Source organism: Sphaerodactylus townsendi, linkage group LG17, assembly GCF_021028975.2.
Source record: "Sphaerodactylus townsendi isolate TG3544 linkage group LG17, MPM_Stown_v2.3, whole genome shotgun sequence".
NCBI lineage: Eukaryota > Metazoa > Chordata > Lepidosauria > Squamata > Sphaerodactylidae > Sphaerodactylus > Sphaerodactylus townsendi.
The window spans coordinates 20149262-20175931 of NC_059441.1; the positions used below are offsets into that span (position 1 = coordinate 20149262).

At 45.4% G+C, this 26670-nt stretch overlaps 1 protein-coding gene and 1 long non-coding RNA gene across 3 annotated transcripts; both read right to left on the minus strand.

The window, feature by feature from the left end:
* Nucleotides 1–3564: 3564 nt before the first annotated feature.
* On the minus strand, nucleotides 3565–7439 carry LOC125424732. Of its 2 annotated transcripts, XR_007243269.1 has the most exons (3): nucleotides 7319–7383; nucleotides 6592–7276; nucleotides 3565–6435 (listed from the first exon to the last, which is right to left on the minus strand). It is a non-coding gene; the product is annotated as an uncharacterized LOC125424732 (long non-coding RNA). The 2 variants fall into 2 exon arrangements; XR_007243268.1 differs by having other exon boundaries at nucleotides 6592–7439.
* Nucleotides 7440–7536: 97 nt separating this feature from the next.
* Nucleotides 7537–26456, minus strand: MINAR1 (membrane integral NOTCH2 associated receptor 1). The gene is made up of 4 exons (XM_048519617.1): nucleotides 26173–26456; nucleotides 16634–18973; nucleotides 10970–11224; nucleotides 7537–10249 (listed from the first exon to the last, which is right to left on the minus strand). Exons 2-4 carry the CDS (start codon nucleotides 18920–18922, stop codon nucleotides 10052–10054), a joined length of 2742 nt encoding a protein of 913 aa, XP_048375574.1. The 5' UTR covers nucleotides 18923–18973; nucleotides 26173–26456; the 3' UTR covers nucleotides 7537–10051.
* Between the last annotated feature and the right edge of the window lie 214 nt (nucleotides 26457–26670).

A 26670-nucleotide genomic window follows, 5' to 3' on the forward strand; every position in this document is an offset into this window, starting at 1 on the left:
AATTACAATCTCCCAATGCTGACTCCACCAAGACAGACAAGAAACCAGCTTCTTTGGCATCCAGGGAATATTTCATAAACTGTGGAAAAAGCTGAAAGCTGAAAGATGCTTCCATATGCACATTATGCATGAAGAATTCCACACCCACCAGTGAAAAAAACATTCATGTGCCATCTGATGGGCCTAATTTCCTCCCCAGTTTTTCTGTAGCTGCTTGGTGCCATTGATTTTGCTCATAACAGGCTATCGGTATAGATCTGTTGGCATAATCTCTGCTGGGCTCTGTCTCATTCTTGGCTGAAAAGGTATTCCCAGATGCTAGCAACAGCCTGTGGTCTGTCTCCTGCTCCAGCAAACCGTCACAAGACAAATGACAAGGCAGGTACAGCCGGGAGGGGGTACCACCTGCACAAACTACTGAGACAGTCTGCTCCCCGGCTCTGAGGAACAACCAGTCGCCAGCCAGCAAATCCAGTTTGGCAGAAGGAGCAAATGTGACCCCTGCTCCAAAGAAGAAGAAGAGTTTGGAATTATACCCCCTCCTTTCTCTCCTGTAAGGAGACTCAAAGGGGCTTACAATCTCCTTTCCTTTCCTTTCCCTTCCCCGCCCCCCACAACAGACACCCTGTGAGGTGGGTGGGGCTGAGAGAGCTCTGAAGAACTGTGACTAGCCCAAGGTCACCCAGCTGGCATGTGCTGGAGTGGATTGCACAAGCTAATCTTGTTCACCAGATAAGCCTCCACAGCTCAAGTGGCAGAGCAGGGAATCAAACCCGGTTCTCCAGATTAGAGTGCACCTGCTCTTAACCACTGCACCACGCTGGCTCTTTCTGCACAAATCTGCTAAAACATTTGTAAAACGTTTGTGATCCGTTTTCAGTCTCTCTCTCCCCCCCCCCCCTTTGTCTGCCCTTATCCCTGGAAATGATTCAGTCGCCATTACTAAGCTGCTGTCCTATGCCTAATAAAGGTAATGAATGAATGAACTAAGCTGCTGTCCTGTGGTTTCTGTTGCATTATTATTGCCTGCTTTACTGACTCAGCTGTTGTTTCTTTTCATCTATGCCAGGGGTAGGGAACCTTTAACACTCAAAGAGCCATTTGGACCCGTTTTCCATGGGAAAAGAAAAGACTTGGAGCCGCAAATAATTTTTGACATTTCAAATAAAGATAACACTGTATATATTGGGTTTTTTAACCTTTTACTCCACTCATGGATGCGTCCGCCCTGCTGCTTGCAGGGCGGGCAAGGATGGGGCCAGTGGCTCGGCCTTGCTGGCCGCCGGGAAAGCGCCCGCCCCGCTCCAATGGGGCAGGCGAGAGGGGAAGCCCACGGCGCGGCCCAGCCGGCTGCGGGCAGTTGGTGCGCCCACCCTGCTGCCTGCAAGGCGGGAAAGGATGGGACCAGCGGCTCGGCTCGTGGAGCCGCAGTGCAAGGGCAGAAGAGCCACATGCGGCTCTCGAGCCGCAGGTTCCCTACCCCTGATCTATGCTGTATCATAACTGTGACGTTGGTTTTCCCCCTACATTAAAAAATGTAGTATCTACCTGACTGGAAGACAGTGTGGTATAGTGGTTAAGAGCAGTGGACTTTAGATCTGGAGAAAACGGTTTTGATTCCCCACTTTTCCACGTGAAGCCTGCTGGGTGTGCTTGGGCCAGTCACAGTTCTCTCGGAACTCTCTTGTCACAAGGCCGACCACCCCTGAGTGTCTTGTGGTTTGAAAATCCTTCCGGGTCACCATAAGTCTGCTGAGACTTGACCACATTTTACATGTGCATCTAGCGGACTCCACGCCCTGTCAAATATTTTCAGCTGTGCAGAAGCCAGGCATAGTGAGGGGGGGAGATCATATTGACTGGCTTCCTGGTAACAGGTTCCCATGGTGGTGGGATTCAAACAGTGGCATAGCGCCCATGGGGCTGGGCGGGGCACGACAGGGGCATGGCCTGGCATTCCGGGGGCGGGGCATTAATAATTTCTCTGTTATAGTAAAAAACTCTTACTGTAAAAAAAAAGTTCCTAATTTCCAGCTGGTATCATTCTGTTAATTTAAACTCATTATAGCAAGTCCTATCGTCTACTGCCAACAGAAACAACTACTTCTCCTCTAATTGACTGCCTGTCAAATACTTAATACTTTCAAATACTTAATTTTGCTTCTAGAAATCAAAAGAAGGATACTTTCCTTAAACAAGGAACTTTACCATATTACTAAAACATGTTTTTAAAACAGCCCAACAGGGAGAATTATCCCGTTTTCTACCTTCGCTAACCAGCCACATAGGAAACAACAGGACTTTATGATTTTTGGACCTAATGGAACTTCTAACGGAAAAGCAGACCCAATTAGTAACCCCCTCTCGGCACACCCAAATAATTAGTAACCCACTCTCGGGAACTGGTGAGAACCTGCTCGATCCCACCTCTGGATATAGATTAAACAGTTTCTTGCAGGGCTGTACTTAGAATTGACCACAGCTTGATGAAACCTCCTCACAAAATCACCTATGAAATGAAATATGGCCAGGAGATTGGAGAAGCCATCTTCCCAGGTGCCTTGCAAATCCCTTATCAAGCACCTATTATTTTGAAATTCATTTTTCATCACCTTCAGCTATCTTATTACTGCCCTGATGCAAGTCCCATTAAAAACTCTGCCAAGGCAAGATGGAACACTTACTTATCCGCCACCGGTCACGTTCTCCCAGATCTTGATGTCCCTGAAACAGTGGAATGCGACCGAGTAATAAATTAAGGTGTCAGCTTCATTAGGCGGATGCTGAAGGACACGTACAAATGTTGACGTAATGTTTTAAATGAGCTGAAAGGCCACGCTGTACAATAACTTCAGAAAGGAACAGTGCCATTACATTGTACAGTAAACAAATGGCCAGAGATTTTTTTTAAAAAAATAAAGCCCTGAAAACCTTTGAAACTTGACCTTTCCTTGCCTACCTTATGCGAATAAATCAAATATTGGGTCTAAAGCAAGCACACTTTGTTTCACAGTTTTCAATGGAACAGACAGTCATGATAAACTCCCTTTCCGCACAGATACTTTAAAATGTTTTGGGATAGGAAATAGAACTCCTCCAAGGAGTTCTGCGCTGTTTCCCCTTCCAAACGTTTTATTTGCAGCCTCAAAACGTTTTACGTGCATCCTCTTTTCTAGCGATTGTTTTGGCTGAAATGTTTTTCTCAAAGGCTTCTTTTGTGTGCTGTCCTTTTAAGACGCCGTTTTGCAAGTTCTCTCCTTGCCTGCAGAAATCCCTCGCCCTGATTTTGGAGCATTTCAGAATGTTTTTTGAGATTTGGGGGGGTCTTAACCTTCACAGCACGAACTACAGAAAACTCAGTGGACGGCAGCACGAAGGTCTAATTTGTCCACAAACTAGGAAAATTTCTGCCAGGAATTGTTTAAAGGGGCTGAGTGTGAACAAAAGGCGGGTATGTGTGTGTGTTGAAAACGTTTTACAAACGTTTTAGGGGATTCGTGTGGAAAGGCTCTATGTGGATTGCAAGGTGAACCGTACGACCCAGTAAAAAAAACCCAGGAAAAGTTCTGTATGATAATTTCCTTTAATTTTTTTTTTGCAGTATCCTTTAATGGAGCATATAACCATTTTATTTATAAGGTATAAATACAAAAAGAAATACCAATATGTTCATCGTTATTTTCATTTATACTACCTTATACATTGTTTTTCAGTCACGATAAGGATTATAGTGCACCTATAGCTGCATTGTTATGTCCATACAAAAGTCTATTATATATTACACAACGTAGGTTACAGTTTAGTAATCGGTTCACAAGATCGACCACAATATAGTTTCGGGCAACTGCTGCCGGATAGTTCTATTTTGCAAAAGAATAATTGTAAGTGACAAAGATCCACCTTCCCTGAATCTCAACGTTCACCTAAAGGCTGGATCTTGAGACTTTAGGGGAAGTTCTTCAGCCGTTGCTCTGACCAAGAAAATGAGACCCACATATGCAAACAGTCATCTTTGCCAGTCAAAATGCCCACGAGTCAATATGCATCTATGGGTTACAGCTTTGCCTAAATTGTAATGCTCATTCAGGTCCCACTGAACCTATGGGAGGCACATTCCCATTGGCTGCCTCTTGTCATTACACACAACCAGGGGTCTATGGTTACAGGGGGATTGGATCCTGTCACTGTTATTGGAGCGGGAATTGAAATATTGCTTGACTATACCAGAAAAATGCCCTGGGATTCTATCTGTGTTCCCATGGGAAGTGTGTGAATATGGTTTAGAGCTGTTCCACAGCGGACCAAAGTTGGCAACCCGGTGAAACTGAGTACAATGTTAGCATGTCAAAAATATCAGGTTTCCAATCTATGTACGTACACGATGGAATTCTCTTTTGTATTGAAAATGCCCTGCATGGGGACAATTAGAACATGAAAAAAAAACCCTATCCTGGCTCCTCCTTGATGAGCTAGTTTTCAAAGTGCAGGGATTCAGTTACGCAATAGAGCACGCTAAATGCATTGCTGGCAGAGTCTACCATGTGCTGGTTCTGAACACGCAGGTTGGCTTTGGTAAGGGATGTCCTGTTAAATGTGTTTTGTCTCTACCCAAATGTATTTTGTGTATACCAATAGTAAAGAGAAAAATATATATATACCAGCTTTCAATCTCTTCTTCTGAAGTATGCGGGGGCGGGGGTATTGCTGCTGCTCTGGCTTCTTGGGGCCTTCGTACTACTTGACCAAAGATGGCTTCTCAAAATCTGAGAAGTGAGGCAGGCACAACCTATGATTTCACAAAACAAACATGGGATGTAGGTTGAGAAATCATCCCAAGGACTCTGGGGAGTGCATTCTTATGTGGGTATGCCTATCAGGCCAAGGATTACATGCTCCTTACTCTGGCTGGCCTCTCCTCCAAGTGGGAGGCAAGATGGCAGTGCTGATATAACCCCTAGAGAGGAACGAAGCATCGAATACACAGAGGATTTTCAAAAACAAAAGACACACAAAATGGCTGCCCGGAATCACTTCAAGAGGATACGTGCGGACAAAATGGCTGCCCGGAATCACTTCAAGAGGATAAGTGCAGACAAAATGGCTGCCTGAAATCACTTCAAGAGGATAAGTGCAGACAAAATGGCTGCCTGAAATCACTTCAAGAGGATAAGTGTGGACAAATAGGGGGAATCAAAAATGTTTTGCAAATGTTTCCAGGGACTCGTGTGGAAAAAGCCCTAGTTGTGACTCCAGAGTTGCCAAATGAAAAGTCTGCTAAAGTGTGGAGGTTCTACCTCTGACTTTGGGTCACCAGACCAAAGGCGGGGCCTGGCCTCCTGAAACTGATCGTCATACTGATCTTCGGATTACAGAGATCAATTCATCTACAGGAAATGGCGGCTTAGGATGGCAGGCTCTACAGCATCTCATCCCTACTGAACTCCCTCTTCCAGCTTTGCCCTCTGACCAAATCTCTAGGAATGTACCAAGCCAGCATTGGCAACCCTATCTTCACCTCAGATGTACATGTGTAACCAGCACTCTATGCAACAGTCCATGTGTACCACAGTTGATGTGAAGTCACACTGCTGGGTTATCTGGTTCTGTGAGGAATTCTACTAGCTACCCAGTTAGATACATCAGAAATGGCAGTTCTTGGTGGGCACTTCAAATATACGTTTGTGGGGGCGGCGGATATTAACATCCTGTTGTCTCCCTCCCATAACAAAGAGGCCATTCAAGGATGTGTGTCCACAATGAAGACCTCATGCTACCCCCTTGCCTCAAGTCAGATGTAACATGGGAACAGTCTTGAGGTAGGTGGGAAGGAAGAAGTGATCACGCAAAACATCATTTGGGGAGGGGCCTGTCTTCTGTGCCAGCACAGAACCACCAAACCCAACACCATGGTAATAGCGAAAAATTGTGACCCTGTATCAGTCCCTGTGTTTCAGCACCCTGTCTGCCATTTTGTGCAATACAAAAAAATGCTGCAGTTCTTGCGATGCGTGCAGTGGATCTTGCAATACATGCAGCAGGGGAAAGACACACCCTTGCTCCCAGCCATCGCACCCAAGATGGCGCATGCAAGCTGGGCACTCTATATTGCTGTCCAACTTCCCTCCATTTCTGAAGGAGAGAAATTTTACAAGTAGGATCCAATCCACATACACGTTTGCCCTTGATCAGGCATTGCTGCAATGCAGCCAACTTCTGAAATTCCACCACACAACAGTGGTGTAGCGCCAATGGGGCGGGCGGCGCCCTGGGCGGAGCCATGGCCGCTGCAGCAGGGGCGCAGGGCGCATGCATGCCCTGGGCACAGTTTCCCCTCGCTCCACCCCTGCCACACAATAATAAGAAGGCTGCATACCTACCATACAAACAGTGCAATCCTAAAAATACTTTCCTTGGGCTAAGCCAGCGGTCTGCAACCTGCGGCTCTCCAGATGTTCATGGACTACAAATCCCATCAGCCCCTGCCAGCATGGCCAATTGGCCATGCTGGCAAGGGCTGATGGGATTTGTAGTCCATGAACATCTGGAGAGCCGCAGGTTGCAGACCCCTGGGCTAAGCCCTGCTGGGTAGACCTGTTTCAGACTGACCTGAAAGGCCCACAAAGTTATCTAAATCTGGCAGCAATTTCTCTCTCTCTCTCTCTCTTTAAAAAGTATCCTATAAGTACGTATTTCATGCATATTAGATTGTATCTTTTGTGCTTTAAAAAACCCGAGTCCTTTCTGGCAACCAACAAATGCCCGTTATTTGGTTGAACGTTTGAAAACGGCTACAGAAAAAATGATAGGGTTTACTCTCAAATGATGCAAGAGGTTTCACAGAAAGGGAGTTGTCCGTCTGCACAACTAATCTCGCCAAGCAATTAGCCAAATTTTTGATGGTGCCCACACCTTTCTCACTGCAATAGTCCCATCTTTCTTGAACATGCCTTGTGCTAAGCTAGATTTTTGGGCCTTCCAGCTCATTTGGGTCTCTTCAGATTGGCAGAAACTGTCCAGGGTCTCCTAAAGAGAGTTTTTCTCATGGCTCCAGGATCATTTTGGAAAAATTGCGAAGGTGACAGATTGTGGCCAGGGCCTTTGGCATGCAAAGCACAAACCATAACTCTCTTCCTAGCTATGCCTATGTGGTTGAAAATGGGATATGATTCCCACACTATAAACCACCATGTGGAACACTATCGCACTGTCCTGCCCCACAGATCAAAGCAGGGCTGTCTGGAGCATCCATGTGACACTTTCCTCTGCTCTACTTCAGCTCTACTCTACCTCTGCTCTACTCCAGTTTCCTCTGCTCTACTTCAGCGTCTTTTTTAAAGCAAAGTTGGTTTGCCCACATGTGGAAAAGAAGAAGAGTTTGATTTAAATCCCCTCTTTCTCTCCTGTAAGGAGACTTAAGGGGGCTTCCAATCTCCTTTCCCTTCCCCTCTCACAATAAACACCCTGTGAGGTAGTGGGGCTGAGAGAGCTCCAAAGAACTGTGACTAGCCCAAGGTCACCCAGTTGGCATGTGTTGGAATGCACAAGCTAATCTAGTTCACCAGATATAGCTCAAGTGGCAGAGCAGGGAATCAAACCCGGTTCTCCAGGTTAGAGTGCACCTGCTCTTAACCACTAGACCATGCTGGCTTTCGTGTGGGGGGAAGATTTCTCAACCGCCACACGTGCATCCCTGTGCGAAAGCAGCGTAATACTATTCGGGTTCATCTCTGCCTCCTCTGTCCTCAGTTCCAAGAGCCCATTTAGGGAGACTAGGGCCGCAATCCTACATACACATTGTGGGGAATTAGTTCCCTTGAACTTAATGATTATAAAGGCCAGCATGGTGTAGTGGTTAAGGTGCCTGACTAAGATCTGGGAAACCCAGCTTCAAATCCCTGCCAGTACCTTGGAAGCTTTCTGGGTGACCCTGGGCAAGTCACACAGCCTTGATTCTGGCTAGTATTTGGATGGGGAGACCTCCAAGGAATACCAGGGTTGTAATGTGGAGGCAGGCAACGGCAAACCACTTCCCAATCTTTCTTGCCTTGAACAGGGTTGTTGAAAGTCAACTGTCACTTGACAGTAAACAAGCAAATTCCTCCCATTATTGGCCAAGACTTCTACAATCCTAATGTGTTGGTTAATGAAAGTCTCATTTTGTTGACTGTAATCCACCTTGCCTCCCAGTGTCAAAGGTGGACAATAAATGACACAAATAAATAATACTGTACTGTGGGTCACAGAGTACGTTAGCATATGTTGCCAAACACATCTTTGCAAGAATAGTCTTGGAACTGACAATTTTTAGAGACCGGAGAGTCACAGCGTGATCCAGGATGAGTGGGGAGCTGTTCATTGTTCTTCCAGCCCCACGGTCATTCCTCCGTGGGGGTTTCCTCGCATTTCACTGCTTAAACATGAGGAACTGCCCCACTGTCTGCCAGATGGCTCACAATTGCCCGCCCCTACGTTGCTCACAAGGAAAGACTGAAAGGCAAAAGGAAAGGTTGACATTACCTTTTAAAGGCAGTACTGATATTGCTTATATCGATATTGAAGAGGCGGCTTTTGCGGCTCTTGCATTTTAAGGGAAAAACTGGCTGTCGATCTCTGAAGGGGGGGGGAAGATTTTCCTCCCCACTGCTCTCGAAGATGGGGGGAATGTCCCTTAAAATGCAGAAGTCACAAAAGCGGCCTCCGCAATATCAATATACAGCAATATCAACATTACCATTAACGGGTTTCAAAAAAACCAAACCAACAGCTAAAGCCCCCTTTTCGCACAATCCTAACCCACACAGAGCCCCCGAACCAACATTTCAACATGGAATTCCCGGCATGAGTTTGCTTGAGCTGACCCAGAGTAGACCCATAATGTGTAGCCAGCCCCGATGGCTACAAAACCCCTTTACAAGAAAAGATTGGGAGGGGGTGGTGGTTAAATGCAGTTTATGCTCAGGCAAGGCACTGCTCCAATCCTGGTTCTTCCACGAAGATACTCAAAGGGCCCAGATGTTTGCAAAATGCCAAGGTGTCCCGTGCACATTCCATTTTTAAATATGCACGTGAAAAAACAGGGAACACTTGAAGAAAGTGATGCATGAAGAATGATTTGTGGACATTGCTTCACAAATTTAGGTGCGACGCAGGTCCTAGCTAGGAACTGAAAATCTCAGAACAAATGAAAACAAAAATCTGTTTACTTTCCAAAAGGCACACAAAGTTTGCAGAAAGCTTAGAGCTGTTGCAGCGATACTGGGAAGAGCTGCAAAGGACCGTCTTGACTTTGTCCGGTTGGAATGGAGCAAGATAACTATTTTTATAGCAGTCATGGAGGTATGAATTAACCAAATCACCCTTTTGGCTGGGGGGTTGGGGTTGGGAAATAAGTTGCTTTTTTTTTTTGGTTTATAGCAGATGACTCTTCACCTACATGCTTAGCAATAACAAAGAAGGTCTTCAAGGAAGACCGGATTCCAAAGAGCCCTTATCGGTTCTGTATGTAGGAACATGCCTATTTCATGCCTACACAGCTTGCTTTCAAATTAGAAACGAAAAGACAAGACGCATGACCAAAATGTAATACATTCAGGCTTTTTCACATTTTGGGGGAAAGATAGCATTGCTTTTTGGCTGTCTATCAAAATGCAGCTCATACAGGGCAGTCACCCCACTACTGTTCAGTTTCCATATAAAATTTATCTTGGAACAGGAAGAAAGTTAATTCCTTCATCGATCTCCAATTTTGTGATATGATTTGTCTCCTCTTGAGGCAAAAGAGAAAGATTCCATCAGTAGCAAAATGAAAGCAAACGACTGATAAGTCCGTCAGCTGGTTTTCTATGATCAGAGAATGCCCTTCTTTTTTTAAAAAACAAACAAACCAAACAAACCCTACTCCCAAGAAAAAAAGGTTCTTTGCATGCGGGGTCTCTCATCACATTCTTCCCAGCCAATTGTTATTGTTTTGCCGCAAAGAGGTCGAAATATTGAAGGGATACCTGGAATAATATTATATACACTGTTGAGATACCTTCATCTGTCCCCGAATTCATGATTTCATAGTACATATAGGAACTACGATGACAAGGATAACAGTACAAGCAGCAGCTGCAATCAACGCCGCTATTTTACAAGCTTTTGCCCTTCTAAATTCAGCTTCTTTACGTTTCAATAAGGAATCATAGCCCGGCGTATAGATGTCCTCCATCCAGTATTCCAGATTGTTGGGATTTAAAGATTCTTGAATCTGAAATAAAAGAAATACTTCATCAGATTTTTAATTTTTTTTAGAGATTTAAACCAGTACGTGCAATTTGAAAATGAGAGGCTGGACCCCTCGCAATGGAAATGAGTCACCATGCAATCCAAAACAGACTCACATTTCTAAGTCTATTAAAGGCAACTGGCTTAGAAAGGGGTAACTCTGGATCAAGCTGATAAGCATGTTAAAGGCATCCATTGAAAGCAATAGTGGTCTTTTCTGCACAGTTCATTTAAAACGTTTTGAGGCAGGAAATAAAATGTTCCCTTCATGGAGTTCTGCACTGTTTTTACCCCTGAACATTTTATTTCCGGCCTCCAAATGTTTTAAATGAATCCCCTTTTAAAGTGATTCTCTGGCTGAAGTGTTTTGAAAATGTTTTCAGGTGCTGTGCGATCTATGTTTCCTATGCTTCTGTGCTTCCTTGAACTTCATCCTCAGAGCCATTTTCTGAACTCGTTCTATTCCCCCTTGCCTGTTTATTTGCAGCAATTCTCTGTTTGTTGTTTTATTTGAACCCAGGTCCAGCAATCTAACCAATGTCCATTTGACTTAGCACCTTCTGCATTGAAACCCAACAACACACCCATCTGTTCCCTAAGCCTACATGGGATTTACTCAGAGTCAAAAACAGACATGCCTGCATTTGCACCACTCATTTCTCAACAGATGCCACTTCCAGAATGGGAAACTAATTCCACTCACTTGTAGATCCAAAGCTGTGAGCTTCCCCTTCTCGCCGGAGTTTCTGGTATATTCCTCGATGGTCCACGACGGCTGTGTTCGTTTCACTTCGGCAAGTTCGGTCAGGCGCATGTCCGTGTAGAGGGGATTACTCTTCATGTGTGACTTGAGCGAGGCAGGGTAAGGATGGGGACTGAAAACTTGCTCGATCAAGAACGTGTCTTTGGACTGCTTAGCATGTCGGTGCGGCTGCGGGATCTCGTATTGCCGGTCTGCCTGCAACAAGGTTAAAAAACGGTTTGGAAAAAGGCGGTCGCATTCAGAGCGGGTTCTCAGCAGTTCATCCACACTTAGTTTTTTTAAAAAATTCGTACAAACATAATAATATAAAAGCAGTCAGACGGCAAAAGATTAAAAACAAATAATAAAACTTAACTTGATTATAATTCTAAATTTAGGAGCCAGCCAATAAAGTTATACAAAATAATGTTTTCTAAGGGCATAATTCCATCAGCGGAGTGATTGTTGTTATATGTTTGATATCACACCTGCCAGTTCTTTAGCTATCATCATCATCATCATCATCATCATCATTAGCAAGGGGAATAATTTTTTTCTTTAAACACCTTGGTTCCAAAAAAGGAAGAAAAATAAATTTATGGACTCTGGGGTTCAGTCACTGTTATTATTATGTTTTAAGCATTTTCTTCCCAAGTTATAAACTATCAGATTCTAAACTTCCCCAACCCTAATATCACAATACTAAGGAGAAGAAGAAGAAGAGTTTGGATTTATATCCCCCCTTTCTCTCCTGTAAGGAGACTCAAAAGGGCTTACAATCTCCTTTCCCTTCCCCCCTCACAACAAACACCCTATGAGGTGGGTGGGGCTTAGAGAGCTCTGAAGAACTGTGACTAGCCTAAGGTCACCCAGCTGGCATGTGTGGGAGTGTACAGGCAAATCTGAATTCCCCAGATAAGCCTCCACAACTCAAGCGGCAGAGCTGGGAATCAAACCCGGTTCCTCCAGATCAGAATGCACCTTCTCTTAGCCACTACACCACTGCTGCACTACACCACTACACCACTTAGCCACTACACCACTAACACCTAGATATGCTAATAATTCTCCACTGGTGTGTCTACATTTGAGACTGAGAGTTTCTAATGGGACTCCCAGGTGTGAACAAGTGGCTACTATAAAGATTTGCATAGTCCGGCAACTTAACCACTAAACCATGCTAACTTTCACAGTTCAGAAGGAACGGAATGAGAAGAAATGGCATACAGGATTCCTAGCATCATCCACTAAAGATCCTTAAACAGCAGATACAGGCAAAGCCACTTCTCTCCATGAGAGCCAGTGCAGTGTAGTGGTTAAGACCAAGGTGCACTCTAATCTGGAGAACCAGGTTTGATTCCCCGCTCTGCCACTTGAGCTGTGGAGTGAAGCAGATTAGCTTGTGCACTCCCACACACGCCAGCTGGGTGGCCTTGGACTAGTTACAGTTCTTCGGAGCTCTCTCAGCCCCACACATCTCACAAGGTGTTTGTTGGCGGGGCGGGGTGGGGGGGGAGGGAAAGGAGATTGTAAGCCCCTTTGAGTCTCCTTACAAGAGAGAAAGGGGGGATAGAAACCCAAACTCTTCTCTTCTTCTTCTACCTAATTCTTGTCAGTGGATTTATTTGACGAATTCTGGCATGCTGCACGTGTGAATGTGTCTGAGATTAGGACAAGGATTTGTGCAATGCCCAGTGATGTCACAAAGGCAACAGCACCTCTATAAAACAGAAATGTTTCACTACCTACCGTGTTTCCCCGAAAATAAGAGAGTGTCTTATATTATTTTTTGCTCCCAAAGATGCGCTATGTCTTATTTTCAGGGGATGTCTTATTTTTCCGCTCCACAGCTGCATGCTCTGGTGTTCTGTTCGACAGGCATGCTTCCAAACGAAAACTTTGCTACGTCTTGTTTTTGGGAGATGCTTTAAATTTAGCACTTTAGAAAAACCTCTACTACATCTTAGTTTCAGGGGATGTCTTATTTTCGGGGAAACAGGGTAGCAGCAAAGGAGGTATTTTGGGAGGGGGCTTTTCACTTTTTAGCTGGCAGCCTCCCAAACACATCTCCACCCTCTCATCCTTTTGACTGTGTTTCTCCTGCCTGTCTTGGCAAAATAGTTTGGAAAGGAAAGGTAATCGGGCAGACAGGCTTGCAAAATGGTGAGCAGCAGCGTTACTGAAGATGATAGTTATTTTAGAAAGTCAGAATACGGACAAGAGAGAAAGAGAAAGCGAGAAATTGTAGGTTTGGATGCAGCACAAATTTCTATTTGCAAAGGATAGATAAGTGGAATCAAAGGGTGAAATGTTGCTGTTTTGTTCCAAAAACAATATATAGTGTGATTATACATATGGCGGGATCGCAGATCTTTTGCAGCAGCATTTCAAGCAATGTGCAGGTGCACATCAGTAAAGCATTCACACCATAGGAATCGTCCTGTGATCATGTTAACGGTTACAGCATGATCCAGGCTTTGCAAAACCTGTGAGATGGAGCTATTCCGTCAAGCTTATGGCAGAAGACAGCAACGGCCTTTCCCCCCACTCTTTTCTCTTTTCCTTCTTCTCTTTTCTCCCTGTGTTCCCCATACTGATGTGAATGCTGTTTGAAGGGGTCTGGTTTTAATTTCACTGTTATCCCTCAGTGGAGTTCCTGGTGCTGAGGCACAGCCAATTTTATGGCTTTTATTGTCACCCTAAGGCTGCCTGGAAAGGACGGCCTGTGAAACAAAACAAATAAATAAGTACAACAAGATTGCTTTGCTGAAGCGTTTCATCAATTCACGCACATTCATCACTGAATGCAAAGTTAGAAAAGATGGAAACGAGTAGAAGGGATGGAATGGCAAGAAATAGCGTACTGAATCATAGAATCGTAGAGTTGGAAGAGACTCCAAGGGCCACCAAGTCCAACCCCCTGCAATGCAGGAACCCACAATCAAAGCACTCCTGTCAGATGGCCATCCAGCCTCTCTTGAAAAATCTCCAAAGAAGGAGACTCCGCTGGATTCCTAGCATCACCCACTAAAAATCCTTGAATAGCAGGTGCAGGCAAAGCCATGAGACCTGGACAGCTGCTTGCAACCACAGTAGACAACACCGAGACAGACAGAGGAACAAATATTCAGTTTCAAGTATGTGGCAGGTTCCTGTGTTCATAACAGAACTCTCAGGGTGAAGCAGGTCTTTATTTGGGAGGGGGCAAACTACATGCTTTGTGATACCTTGAGCAAGTGCCAGACTTTCTGGTGTTTGGATAAAAGTGCCTTTTTTGCATTGGTCCTACTTCCGAAGCCTGAAATGAATGCATTCTGCTTTAGATTTTATTTCCCAGATGTTGTCCAGGAGAAATAATAGGGTGAGGCAAAGAGTCAAGCATGCATTTAAAAGATCGTAATTGTCATGCAATCGATGGAGAGAGGGCCTTTTCAGCGCTTTCTACAGAGAGGCATTTATTAGAAGAGTTTGAAGAAGAATTTGGATTTATATCCCCACTTTCTCTCCTGTAGGAGACTCAAAGGGGCTTACAATCTCCGTGCCCTTCCTCCCTCACAACAAACACCCTGTGAGGTGGGTGGGGCTGCGAGAGCTCAGAAGAACTGTGTCTAGCCCAAGGTCACCCAGCTGGCGTGTGTTGGAGTGCACAAGCTAATCTGAATTCCCCAGATAAGCCTGCACAGCTCAAGCGGCAGAGCAGGGAATCAAACCCGGTTCCTCCAGGTTAGAATGCATCTGCTCTTAACCACTATGCCACTACTGCTCCTGGACCCAGTCGTGGTGGGCCACCCACACTGAATTACCTGGTCCATTTCATTAGACTCCACCAACTGGGCGTTATCCATACAACTAGGGCCAGGTTAGGATCCAATAACATCCTGATTTTGAGCCAGTTCAACTTAAATGTCTTCAATCAGGGATCCTCAACTCATACGTCCCAGAGTGTCCACTGATACCTTTTCTGGTGCGGTGCCCCCAAGTGTTTTTAAGATGTGGGCGGGGCCCAGTAAGGCTTTTGCCCAACAAGCATTCTGATTGATTATTGGGGTTGGACAAGAATACAGACGATTTCCTGAAAGACTAGAAATCTTTTGCAGACTACTTATTGAAAACATACACAGAGAAACAACTGCAGGATTTGAGACTTAAATGAAAACAGCGTATTGGATTAAGACAACTTTATGAGAAGGACTTAAAGTGAAAAAAAGTAGATATTACTTAGAAGCACAAGAGTTAGACTTATGCTTGGATCCTCAGTGAGGTAGCTGGAAGTCACCATAAATATGTGTAGGTGTTTGTCTATGTGTTTCTTCTTCTTCTTTTCATTTATTATTACTATTATGGGAGAAGAGAAACTACATTGGGATTTTTTTTCTTTATCTTTCTATGTATGTAAAATAAATACAAATTCTCAAAGTAGAGATTTCATTGGCTGTGTAGATGTTTTAAAATGTTGAGGCCACCATAACATAAAGATCTGCATTATGTTGCTGATGTTAAGCTGTGGCAGCCATTTTGTGGCGGGCTCTGCATCCTTGGCAGCCATTTTGTGATAACAGTGACATATCGGGGGGGGAACGCTACACCCACCTGCCCTGCATGCTGTGGTCACAAACACAGAAGAGCTGGTTTACATCTGGCACAACTCCCATTGCTCCCATTGGTGGTGTTCTTCATCAGGCACAAAGACTTTGTAAGGTGTAGAATGAACCCAGAGTCTCTGTCTCTCTCTCTCTCTCTCTCTGTCTCTCTCTCTCTCTCTCTCTCAGGAAGTGCTGCTGATCTGGGCACTTCTGCACATGCAGAATAATGCACTTTCAATCCACTTTCAATGCACTTTGCAACTGGATTTTACTGTTCAAAATAACGAAATCCACTGCAAACAATTGTGAAAGGGGATTGAAAATGCATTATTCTGCATGTGTGGAAGTGCTCTTTCTCTCCCCACTTAAACAACCTCATAAAATTGTTGTATGCATAAGGTAAGTTACCTGCCCTCCCAAGAGGAAAGCGGGACACAAATGTGAGCTATCTTTTGCATGTGTATATTCACAAGATACACGGATCAACATGTTTTAATTATGTTTTAATTGTATTAATTGTATTAATGCTTTATTAATGTTGTTGCAGCCCTGGGCCCTTTGGGGTTGGGCAAGGTAAAAATCTAAAAAGCAATAATAAATAAATAAATAAATAAATAAATAAATACATACATACATACATACATACATACATAAATAAATAAATAAATAAATAAATAAATAAATAAATAAATAAATAAATGGGCTTAGGGATACCTTGTTGGCTTACATAATCTATAACTAGGGGCATACTGCCCAGGGGGACATATGGGGTCACCTGGGGGCAGAAAATCGCCCCCACACCCCTCCTCCTTCCCCCCAGGTCCGTACACTGACTTCAAGACCTGGTGCAAAAAAAAAATGTTGTTTGGTCATGGTGGGGGAGGGCAGCCGTCCATATGGAGAGGGTGCGCGGAAAACTCAGATTTTGCACCAGGTGATATTTTTCCTATATACGCCTCTGTCTATAACCGCTAACATGAATTTCCTAGGAAGGGCTACAGTTACAACCAAATTCTAAATGAATCATTGAAAAAAGAGCTACCTCTTTGGACTTCCGGTGCCAGTCCTTGTTTTCGCTCCCGTCTCGGTCTTTCATCTCTTCCTCTGTGATCCCCGCTTGGTCAGCGTAAGTGATAGCCCGCCAGTCTCTTGGGGAGTTAGAAATACTCGCTATCTTGGATTCAGTTGCGCTGTTTTCCTCCGTAAGCGATCGAGAGGACCTCCTTGTGAACAAGCTTTTTTTTAAGGCTTTGACCCGCAGGCTTTCGCTATTGCTGCCGCTGGCGTCCGAACAGCACCAGTCTGGGTTGTTGTCCAGTTTACCCCCGTGCGAAGAATTGTGACACGAAAACATCCTCGGGGAGGTACTTTCCTCCGACTGAACTTCGCTCGTGAGAGAATTCAGATCGAGTTGGATGCTGACCTTCTCCGGCTGCTGGATCTTTTGGTCCAATTTGTTCAGCTTCCCCAAGACTTGGGAAATTTCATCCCTGACACTGGAGAAAGACTCCAGTTTCTTCTCGATTTCCCCAATCCTCAGCACCAGCTTGCAGATGCTGGTTTTCAGCTCCTCATCTGCGGGGCTGTTGATCTCCAACTGAGACACCTTGTCCAGCTTGCTACTGCAATTCCCATTGGAAATTTTCACTAAGTGGCGTTCAGGGGAGCTTTCGCAGTCTGATTTGTGTATCTGCGAAAGTGAGCCGGTACTGTTGTAGCAAGAGGAATGCATCACGCCAGAGGACCCACAGACACTCATGTCATCCAGAAACCTGAAGATGTCGCTGATGTCGTCACTCACAATTTCAGAGTCGTCATCCGATTGCTTCAGAGAATGTCGTTCGCCATATTTATTCTGATTGGAGTTACATTTTTTATGTTCCAAGGCATGTTGGTCTGTCTGCGTTCCAACACTGCTCATTTTGTCAATGCTGAGAAGTGGGATAGACGTGCAATTAATACTTTTGTCTTTAAACTTCTTGATGGGTTCGTGCTGCTCCATTTCTAAAATGGAAGGGATGTCTTTGGATTTATGTCCGTTTGGTTTCACTGCATAGTTGGACTGTAGCATCGGCTGTTGGTCCTTTGAGCTGAGATATGGTTGGTGCCTCTCAGCAGTTGGGAAATTGGAAGGTTGGCTGTTTGAACCTTGGTATCGGGGTTTCTCTTCTGAAGGCTTCCTGTTCAAAAAGGATCTTTCAAAATCAGGGACTTCTTCAGTATTTAGACTCCAGCTCTTTGCTGGCCACGGAGTTTGTTTGTTGGGTTTTCCCAACCACCTTTTAGTATCTTGCGATCCAAGGATGGTCGTTGGGCCAAAATAAGTAGACGCTTGGAGATCATCTAAACTTTCATGTTTGACTCTTCTTTTGTCTGGGACAGGAGAATAAATTGGGTTCAAATATTGGCTGCTGTGCGGCATCTCAAAACTGTGGTTGAAGAAGGCCTGCTTGGAAGCCTCCTTCCTGCTCGGGGGTTCTACAAGTTCATCCTCCGTTTTCCTCGTGGGCGACATCAAGTTTGGAGAAATGGTTAAGAGATTGTGGAAGTCTTCCTTGAATATGTTCCTTTTCTGCATGCACGACTGCATCACAAAGGGATCATCGTTTGAAATGAAAGTCTCCTTGATGCTTGTGCTGATTGGCAACGAGTCCTGGTCAGAGATAGAGTCCATATCCATGTTCATGGGGAAATATGTGCTCTGCATTTCACAGGGGGTAGAGCTGGTGATTGTATATGTGGCTAGAGCTTGCAACCGGTCAAGGGATGCTGCTCGGCCTTTCAATTCCTTATTGACCCCAAGCAAAAAATTCGGTTCCGATGCGGGTACGAATTGCGGGCAGTCTTTGCAATCCCCTTTCCGACATTTAGAAGACCTCCTGGCCGAGTATCCTCTGCAAAATTCCCTGTCTCTCAATTCACAATCAGGTACACAGTCCACCATATTACAAACTTCAGTGTCAGACCGGCAGGACTCTATTGATTCTTTCTTCCTCACCTTCTCTCGGGCCACAGGAAGCTTTTCCTTGGCCAAACCCCCGTTCATCTGGATGAGGTTGAATATCGTCACGACGTCTGCTGCAACCATTATCTTTTTGGATTGCTGGTTGTTGACGGTGCACCTCATTTTGTCTTTGAACAAAGTGGCAGGGAAATTAGGATCCAGACAGGCAGTGTAGAATAGCAAACTCCTCAGTTTAGCCAGCTGGGACAAATCGAACCTTGCACATAACGATTTGCAGAGATCCTGATAGGAAATGGTGTTTTGCTTGGTATCGAGTTCCTCCAAAATATTCACCAGGAACACCGAAGAGTCCTGATTGGTCTCCATGGCTGAGGAATGTCACCTTTTGTAATTTATTCAGAATTTTTTGCTTCAGATCTAAGTCAACACAGAACAGAAAACAGAGAAGTTTATTTATTGCAAGCTTCCTAAAATACATGAACTAGAACGCTGATGGTTGTTTATAAATACATCAACACAAAATGGATGTGCCTAAAGGACTGTCTGTCCTGGTAGATTCCCCAAAGAGACCTTCAATCTATGAATAGTAATCTACTGGTGGTCCATGGCCCCAGAGAAGTTCAGTTAGCCTCAGCCAAGGGAGGGCCTTTTTGGATGTGGTATCAGTCTTGTGGAACGCTCTGCCTAGTGAAACCGGAGACCTGTGGGATCTCGTGCAGTTCCTCAGGGCCTGTAAGACAGAGCTGTTCCACTAGGAATACTACAGCATCAAGGCAGCAACGGCAAGTACCATCTGGCCTCTCCATTTCTCCCTCGCTCCATCTTTGCTGTTACTGAGTCTATTACCACACCTCACAGGATTGAAAGTATTTTCATACTTTCATGTAGTTGTAATTTATTGAAATGTTTTAATATTTGAGGCCATTTTATGTTACATATGTTATATATATAATTTTATGTTACACACACACGTATGTATGTATGTATGTATGTATGTATGTATGTATGTATGTATGTATGTATGTATGTATGTATGTATGTATGTATGTATGTTACACACATTATGTTACATATATATTTTATGTTACATATATATTTTATGTTACATATATATGTATTTTATGTTACACATATATATGTGTGTGTGTATTTTATGTTACATATATATTTTATGATACACACATATATGTATACGTTTACACACACACACACACACACACACTATGTTACTATATACTTATGTTACATATATATAAATATACTCTACTTTGCCCCTCCCCACTGATTTGATTTATTACTTTTTTGTTATATATATAACAAAAAAGTAATAAATCAAATCAGTAATAAATCAAATCAGTGGAGAAGGGCAAAGTGGGGAGGGGCAAAGTAGAGTCCATCCTCCACCGCAGATGACCCTCTTATATTTCCTTTTGTGATTTCCTAACTATTTTTTAGAATATTGTCTTGAGTGTCTGATAATGCTCACTTTGCTCACCTGTCTTTCACAACAAACTGGTAGGACAAGCTACCGTGAAATGGTGCAGAAATTAAGCAGGATGCTTCAAAGTTACATTATCCCCGACAAGTGCATAAATCCTATTGAATTTCACCAAATATTATGGAATGGACACTAAACTTACTGACAAACAGTGAGAGTGGGAAAAGAAGAAGAAGAAGATTTTGGATTTATATCCCACCTTTCTCTCGGGTAAGGAAACTCAAGGTGGCTTACAAGCTCCTTTCCCTTCCTCTCCCCACAACAGACACCTTGTGAGGCAGGTGGGGCTAAGAGAATTCAGGGAGAACTATGACTAGCCCAAGGTCACCCAGCAGGAATGGAGGAGTGCAGAAAAACATCTGGTTCACCAGATAAGCCTCTGTCATTCAGGTGGAGGAGTGGGGAATCAAACCCGGCTCTCCAGATTAGACTCCACCTGCTCTTAACCACTGCACCATGCTGAATAGCATATACTGAAAGATTGAAGTAAATGTATATCTGCCTACACAGTGTTGGGACGTCCAAATTATTACCCAAATCAATTGTTCAAGACAAAAGGTAGAGTTTCCAGGGAACTGGCCAATGAATCTTCCCTCGCTTACTTTTTCACCACCACTGCTATTTTTCCCCAAGGTGCAGGTCTGGCATCTTTAGATGGAAAAAAAACCTCAAAGCTTCTTTCTGATTTTCTGAGGTTATCCCAGCCAATCAGGGATCAGAAACAGGCAGCGTGAGGAAAATACATCATCTGCTCTCGTGACCTGATGATGTCATCAAGCCAAATCAGAGCAAGGGCAAGAAACGGCACCCTCGCTCTGAATAGGCTTCCTGATGATCTCACAGGGCCATAAGGATTGGCACTGCAAAGCCAAACCACAATTGAGGAAAGGTTTCCTACCCTGGCTCTGAACAAGTGACCATTTTCACCCCATTTCACAGTCCTAACCAGTGGTGGGATCCAAAAATTTTTAACAGGTTCCCATGGTGGTGGGATTCAAACTGTAGCCGTAAGCCAATGTAGGAGGCTAGCAGAGTGGAGAGACACGGCAGGGAGCATGGCTGGGCATTCCGGAGCGGGGCATTCCTGGGCGGGGCTGTGGCAAGGACGCAGCCACTGCGCCGGTCCTTGGGTGGGAAATGAATGCACGCAGGTGCAGGCTGCCACGCACGCCGGTGCACCTCCTGCTAGACTGCTTCAAGTTCTGCGTGCTACTGCTGAGAGGAGGGGCGTAACTAAGGCAAAAATCACGTGGCAAAATCACCTATTAGTAACCCCCTCTCGGCACACACAAATAATTAGCAACCTACTCTCGGGAACCTGTGAGAACCTGCTGGATCCCACCTCTGGTCCTAACTTTGTAAGCTTTGGGTATAAGTATGTTGTTGAGAATGGAAAACACGAAGTCCATGGAAAAACAGCACCACGTAATCATACAGCATTAATATTTATTCCCTATACCCTGCCCTTCCTCTCAAGACATTCCCCAGGCTTACAAGGCATGTCCTCCTTATCAGCCTTTAAATGGCACGATTTGCCTTCAGTCTTGCTGGGATCCCTGACAGGTTAACTGCCTGGTTGTGAAGGATAAGCAATTGATTTTTTTTTAAAGCCAGTTTGCTATGGCAGCATTTGAAAACAACAACTCTGCTCAGAAAAGACCTGCACATACCACCCTTTCACAACCAACCCTATAATATTCACAGGCAGACAATTTGGGGAGCATCTAAGAGTCCCTCGCATTGAGTTAAACCACCAGTCTGCAGAACTGAACGCTGCCTTTTCCAAATGGCACCTGCTTTTCAAGCATTCCGGCAGAGGTTCAGATTTGAAGATTTAAAGATTTGATCTCATTGTTTGCAAAGGAGCTGTTTTTAAAAATACAGCTGAGAATTAAAGGCTTTCCAATTTGACCATCCAAGAGCTCTTTGCAAACTCAAAAGCTTGCAGAATCTCACATCCAAGAGACCCGCCGGGCAACAGAAGCCCTCTTATTCGTTTTCCACTATCTTTGAAAAGAAGCATTCCGTGGCTGCTTCCCACTGTCGCTGAAGACAAATCGGCCTGGTGTGTGAGTTACGCAGCTAGTCTAACCTGGCTGATTTCAACAGCAAAAGATCCTGTTGCTCGCTTAGTTCACTGGAGCAGAGCCATCGACTGACATGTAAACACACATATGGTTAACAGGCATAGATGGTTGTCTCCTGGATGAGCTATGGGGAGGGGTTTCCAATCTCTCCGTGGGACCTGGGGACCCATCAGAATTACAGCTCATCTCCAGACTACAAAGGTCAGTTCTCCTGGAGAGAGGGCTCCATGGCACTATACCCAGTCTGTGTCCTCGCTGAGGACAGTCCTCCCATGGAAACGTCATGCATGACCAACCCATCCTTCACCCTGGCAAGTATTTGGATGGGAGACTTCCAAGGAATACAAAGGACAAAAGAGAGGCAGGCAATGGGCAACCACCTCCCAGTGTCTTGCCTTGAAAAGCCCACCAGGGGTCAGTTGTGAGTTTAGGGCAAAAAAATTAAAGTCAAAATTCTGAAAACCTTGATTGATATTTGATTAGTTTCCCAACTCTACCAAAGAATGCATGCAGGAAAAAGGACAAATTAGTCAATAGAAACAAATCCATTCTATCCACAGACCTTCAAACCAGCGCTTGGAAGGTTTAGGGTTTTATTGTGGAATTTCAGAGCTACAATACACAAACGGAGCAAGCACCTGAACACCAGAAGTGAAAATAATAATAATAATAATAATAATAATAATAATAATAATAATAATAATAATAATAATAATAATAATAATAATAATAAAAAGAGGGAAACATTCCCTGAACAGAGTTGTTATTAATTCAAACCTGCCAGGATAGTCAAGTGAAAACTGGAATTGCAGTTGACAGGGCTAAAAGTTCCACTGACATGAATACATATTGATGAACGGACTTCGAGTTTCTCTCTGCTCTCTCTCACGCACATAACAGGCTGAGAGTTTACACAGCAGTCCTGTTGGACACCAGCTTTTAAAATTTCACACTTTGGTTATAGTATTACAAAGCACCACAAAAAGGAGGATCCCTGCATTCTCCTGCTCTTTTCCTTTTCAAGACTTTGCCCTTGCAGTCCAGCAAATTAGAAATACAATCAAGGCACAAGGGTACACAGGAAGCAGAACAGCGAGGCCAAAAGTCCCTCTTGTGCATCTTTGTTTGCATCTTTTCCCTCAGTACTAAGTAAGATCACTGGTCCTTCGTGGTTAGAGCAGGGGCTCTCCAGGGTCTCAAACCTAAGGCCCAGTGGTGGGATTCAGCAGGTTCGCACCACTTCAGCAGAACCGGTTGTTAAAATTGTGCTTGTAAACAACCAGTTGTGAAATTATTTGAATCTCACCACTGCTAAGGTCCCTTCCGCACATGCAGAATAATGCACTTTCAATCCCCTTTCACAATTGTTTGCAAGTGGATTTTGCTATTCCATGCAGTAAAATCCAGCTGCAAAGTGCATCGAAAATGGATTGAAAGCGCATTATTCTGCATGTGTGGAAGGGGCCATAGGTTGATTCCCCACTGAGGATTAGATTTGTGCTCGTCACACAAAATATCCAGGTTTCCAGCAGAACTTCCCACCGCACCAGGGCCAAACACACTTTCATCCCGTTTCTGGCACCCCCCCCCAGCATGTGTTATTTTAGAACCTGCAAGAAAGCAGACCTTTTCAAAAAAATGTGTGGGCAATCTGGAGCAGTGGGGAAGTTGGGGGGTGAATCCGGATTCGTTTTTCCCACTGCTGGTAGTGACGTAATAGAGCCTCCCATCCAATGAGAACGCAGTGGGCTGTGCGCAATGCGCGCACAACCTTTTTAAAAATTCCGTGGACCAGAGATCCATGTGGATACGAAGCAACATGGGGCCGGTTTTAACTGATTGACTTAGTTGAAGGTAATACAAAGCAGTGCTACATGTCGCATCCACGTGGATCTGACTACAAGGAGGGACGCAGAAACAGGGCTTCGCTTTAATTGCCCGTTTCTTCCATTCCGCATAGGGTCATTCTGCGCATGCTCGCAGAGATGTGGATCTAGAAGTTTGAAAAAAAAATTCCGCCCCAACACAACGCAACAGCCAATCAGGATAGCCCCTGAGCCGATCGCATGTTCAATCTGCCTTAGTGGGGAATCCTGCGTTTCTGGGAACAAGGATCATTTGTGGGGCAGAAGCTGCAGTGGGGTTGCTTGAAACCATGCTGAAAAGGTCCCGGTTTTTCCCAAACCGGTTTGTATCTACATTCATTTTTTCGGTGGGGAATCGACCATAGTGTTTCACATCCCGGGATCCTTTTTACCTGGGACTTTCTGCAAGCAAAGCTTTACTTTTTACCTTATCAGTAAACAATTGATTTCAATGAGCTTAGATTGGTGAAACCTCACACAGGAGTTGCCCCATGGATCTGCTAGGTTGTCATGGGCAATGAGATCACTGTTTTCAAAATCAGGGACTATGAGTATTAAGTGTCCCATTCAAATCAGGGTCATTAGCGCAAGCATGCCTGGAATCAGCCCTAAACCCACTTCAATATTTTCCTTCCCTTCCTATAGGCTTTTCCAGTGGAGGCATGCAAGCAGGTTGGCTCACAACGGTCTACAATCCAAGCCATTGGCCGGTGCTTTCAGCATCTCAATAAATCCCCACCCCCTGGGGGCAGGTATGAGTGTCTGCTGGCAAGGTGCCTCAAAAATGTGATTTTTATTCACTCCTCTCAAACCAGTGGGAGGCAGGAGGAGGCAGAAGCCAGCGGCACCCAGCTTGAAAGCTGAATCGACAATATTTGTCGGCATTTCCAGCCAGCCCCTGACCACAAAGACACAATCGAAGCAAGCTTTGAACAGAGAGTCTTCTGGGTACAAATGCATACCTCTTCTCTGGTAGGGAGGCAAGGCAGAAACTCAACAGAAATCAGGGGGTTTCTGGCCGCACCATGTTGTACAACACAACACCTAGACAACTAACCCTCGATCCAAAGAGAACGCATCAAAGTTGGCATTTGAGTATAGCTCTAGTTTCCCGTCCCCTGTCAGCTGTATTTCTGCTCAAGTTTGGGCATAATTTCCCTGCTGGAAAACTGGATTATCCCTCGCCCCCTTGCAGAAAACACTGAGATTAATATACTACTACCATTCAGTTATGTAATTGATACCTTGCATTATGCTCAGCACGTGTGAGGGGTGGCCCCAAATGACCCCTTCGACACAGACCGACCATCATTTTCTCTGTGGACCGTGTGGCATCCTTCCCAGCTAGAATGACTATCCAAACGCGTTTCTCACCAGGTATCTGTATTCCTGCAGCTCGGACAGGGTTTCGATCACCTTGGGTCCCACCCTTCCCAAACCAATGCCCACCCTGGCACTGCCAATTGGAGGCGGGGGGGGGGGAAGATGCGGAGCCTGTTTTTCGCCCCATTCATCTGCCACCCAATCGTCTCTCTAGAGATGTTTTGGAAGTCAAGGAGGCAGGGAAAATAGCATCGCAAAAAGAACTTACGGCAACAGTTTTGGCTGACTCTTTCTCTTAGGGGTTGGGGGAGGAAGGGGGGCTTCTGGGAGGGTACAGAGACCAAGGTGCCCCTTTTTGGAAAGCCAGGGTAAAAAGACCCCCCCACACACACATACACACACCAATATATTCCAAGGAACTGAGAAAGGCTCTCTGTATTTACCTGATCTGGCTCCTTTACCAGGTGGGAACAATAGCCCTAGGCCTTTGGCAAAACAGGTATTTGGGTGTGCTGTTTGTGTGTGGTGGTGTTTTTTTTTGGGGGGGGGGGGAGAATTTCAGCAGATGCCCCTTCTCCAAGACAAACAAAGCACAGCCGAATCTCTCTCCCCCCCTCCCACCTTCAGGGCTGTTAAAGAGACAGGAGCATAACTTGGGGGCATCTGGGGGGGATTCTCCCCCCCACACACACACCTTTTCCCCGACCTTGCCCATCTTCAAAGAAAAGGCTGCTCTCCCCAAATGGGGTGGGGTGGGGCGCGAAGAGGATGCTCTCCCCCAATTTCCGGATGCAAGACCCCCCAATCCCTGTTATCCGACTAGAAGAGGGAAGAACTGCTTACCTGGGAGGTGTCTTTTGGAGGGGGCGACTCCGGGGGGCTCAGGCCCCCTTCTCGGAGCGTTTCTGCCCCGCGGTGCCCCTCTAGGGTCCAGATGCGGGGCTGGACGCGGAGGGGGCCCCTGGGGGGCGGCGGAGCGCCCTTCGGCCGCGTGCCCCCATAGCGGGCAGCGGGGCTGGGCCCAGAGGTGGGCATGGGGGGCGAGCGGCGCCGGGCAGCCGAGCCCGTCCTTGCTGCAAGCCGGCTGCGGGATCCTCCGGCTGCTGCAGCCGCCGCCCGGGCGCCTGTTTGTGTGTCTCTGTAGCGCCGGCTCTGCGACGGCTGCGAGACAAAGCCCGCGCGCAGGGGGGCAGCGGCCAACCCCGCCCCCAGGGATGCCAGCCTCCAGGGGGCACCTGGAGATCCCCTGGAATGACATCGCACCCCCCACCGCAATGCTCAGCTCCCCTGGAGGAAGTGGGTGCTTTGCGGGGGAGGGGGGCTGGGCTCTATGGCGACCTG

Bases quoted from the DNA above. Each gene is read 5' to 3' on its own strand.
- MINAR1 (XM_048519617.1), bottom strand. From the start codon at position 18,922: ATGGAGACCAATCAGGACTCTTCGGTGTTCCTGGTGAATATTTTGGAG. The intron at 11,225-16,633 runs GTAGCTCTTTTT...ACCTTGTTGCAG, and splicing joins GGCACCGGAAGTCCAAAGAG to GCAGACCGGCAATACGAGAT. The intron at 10,250-10,969 runs GTGAGTGGAATT...CTTTTATTTCAG, and splicing joins TCACAGCTTTGGATCTACAA to ATTCAAGAATCTTTAAATCC.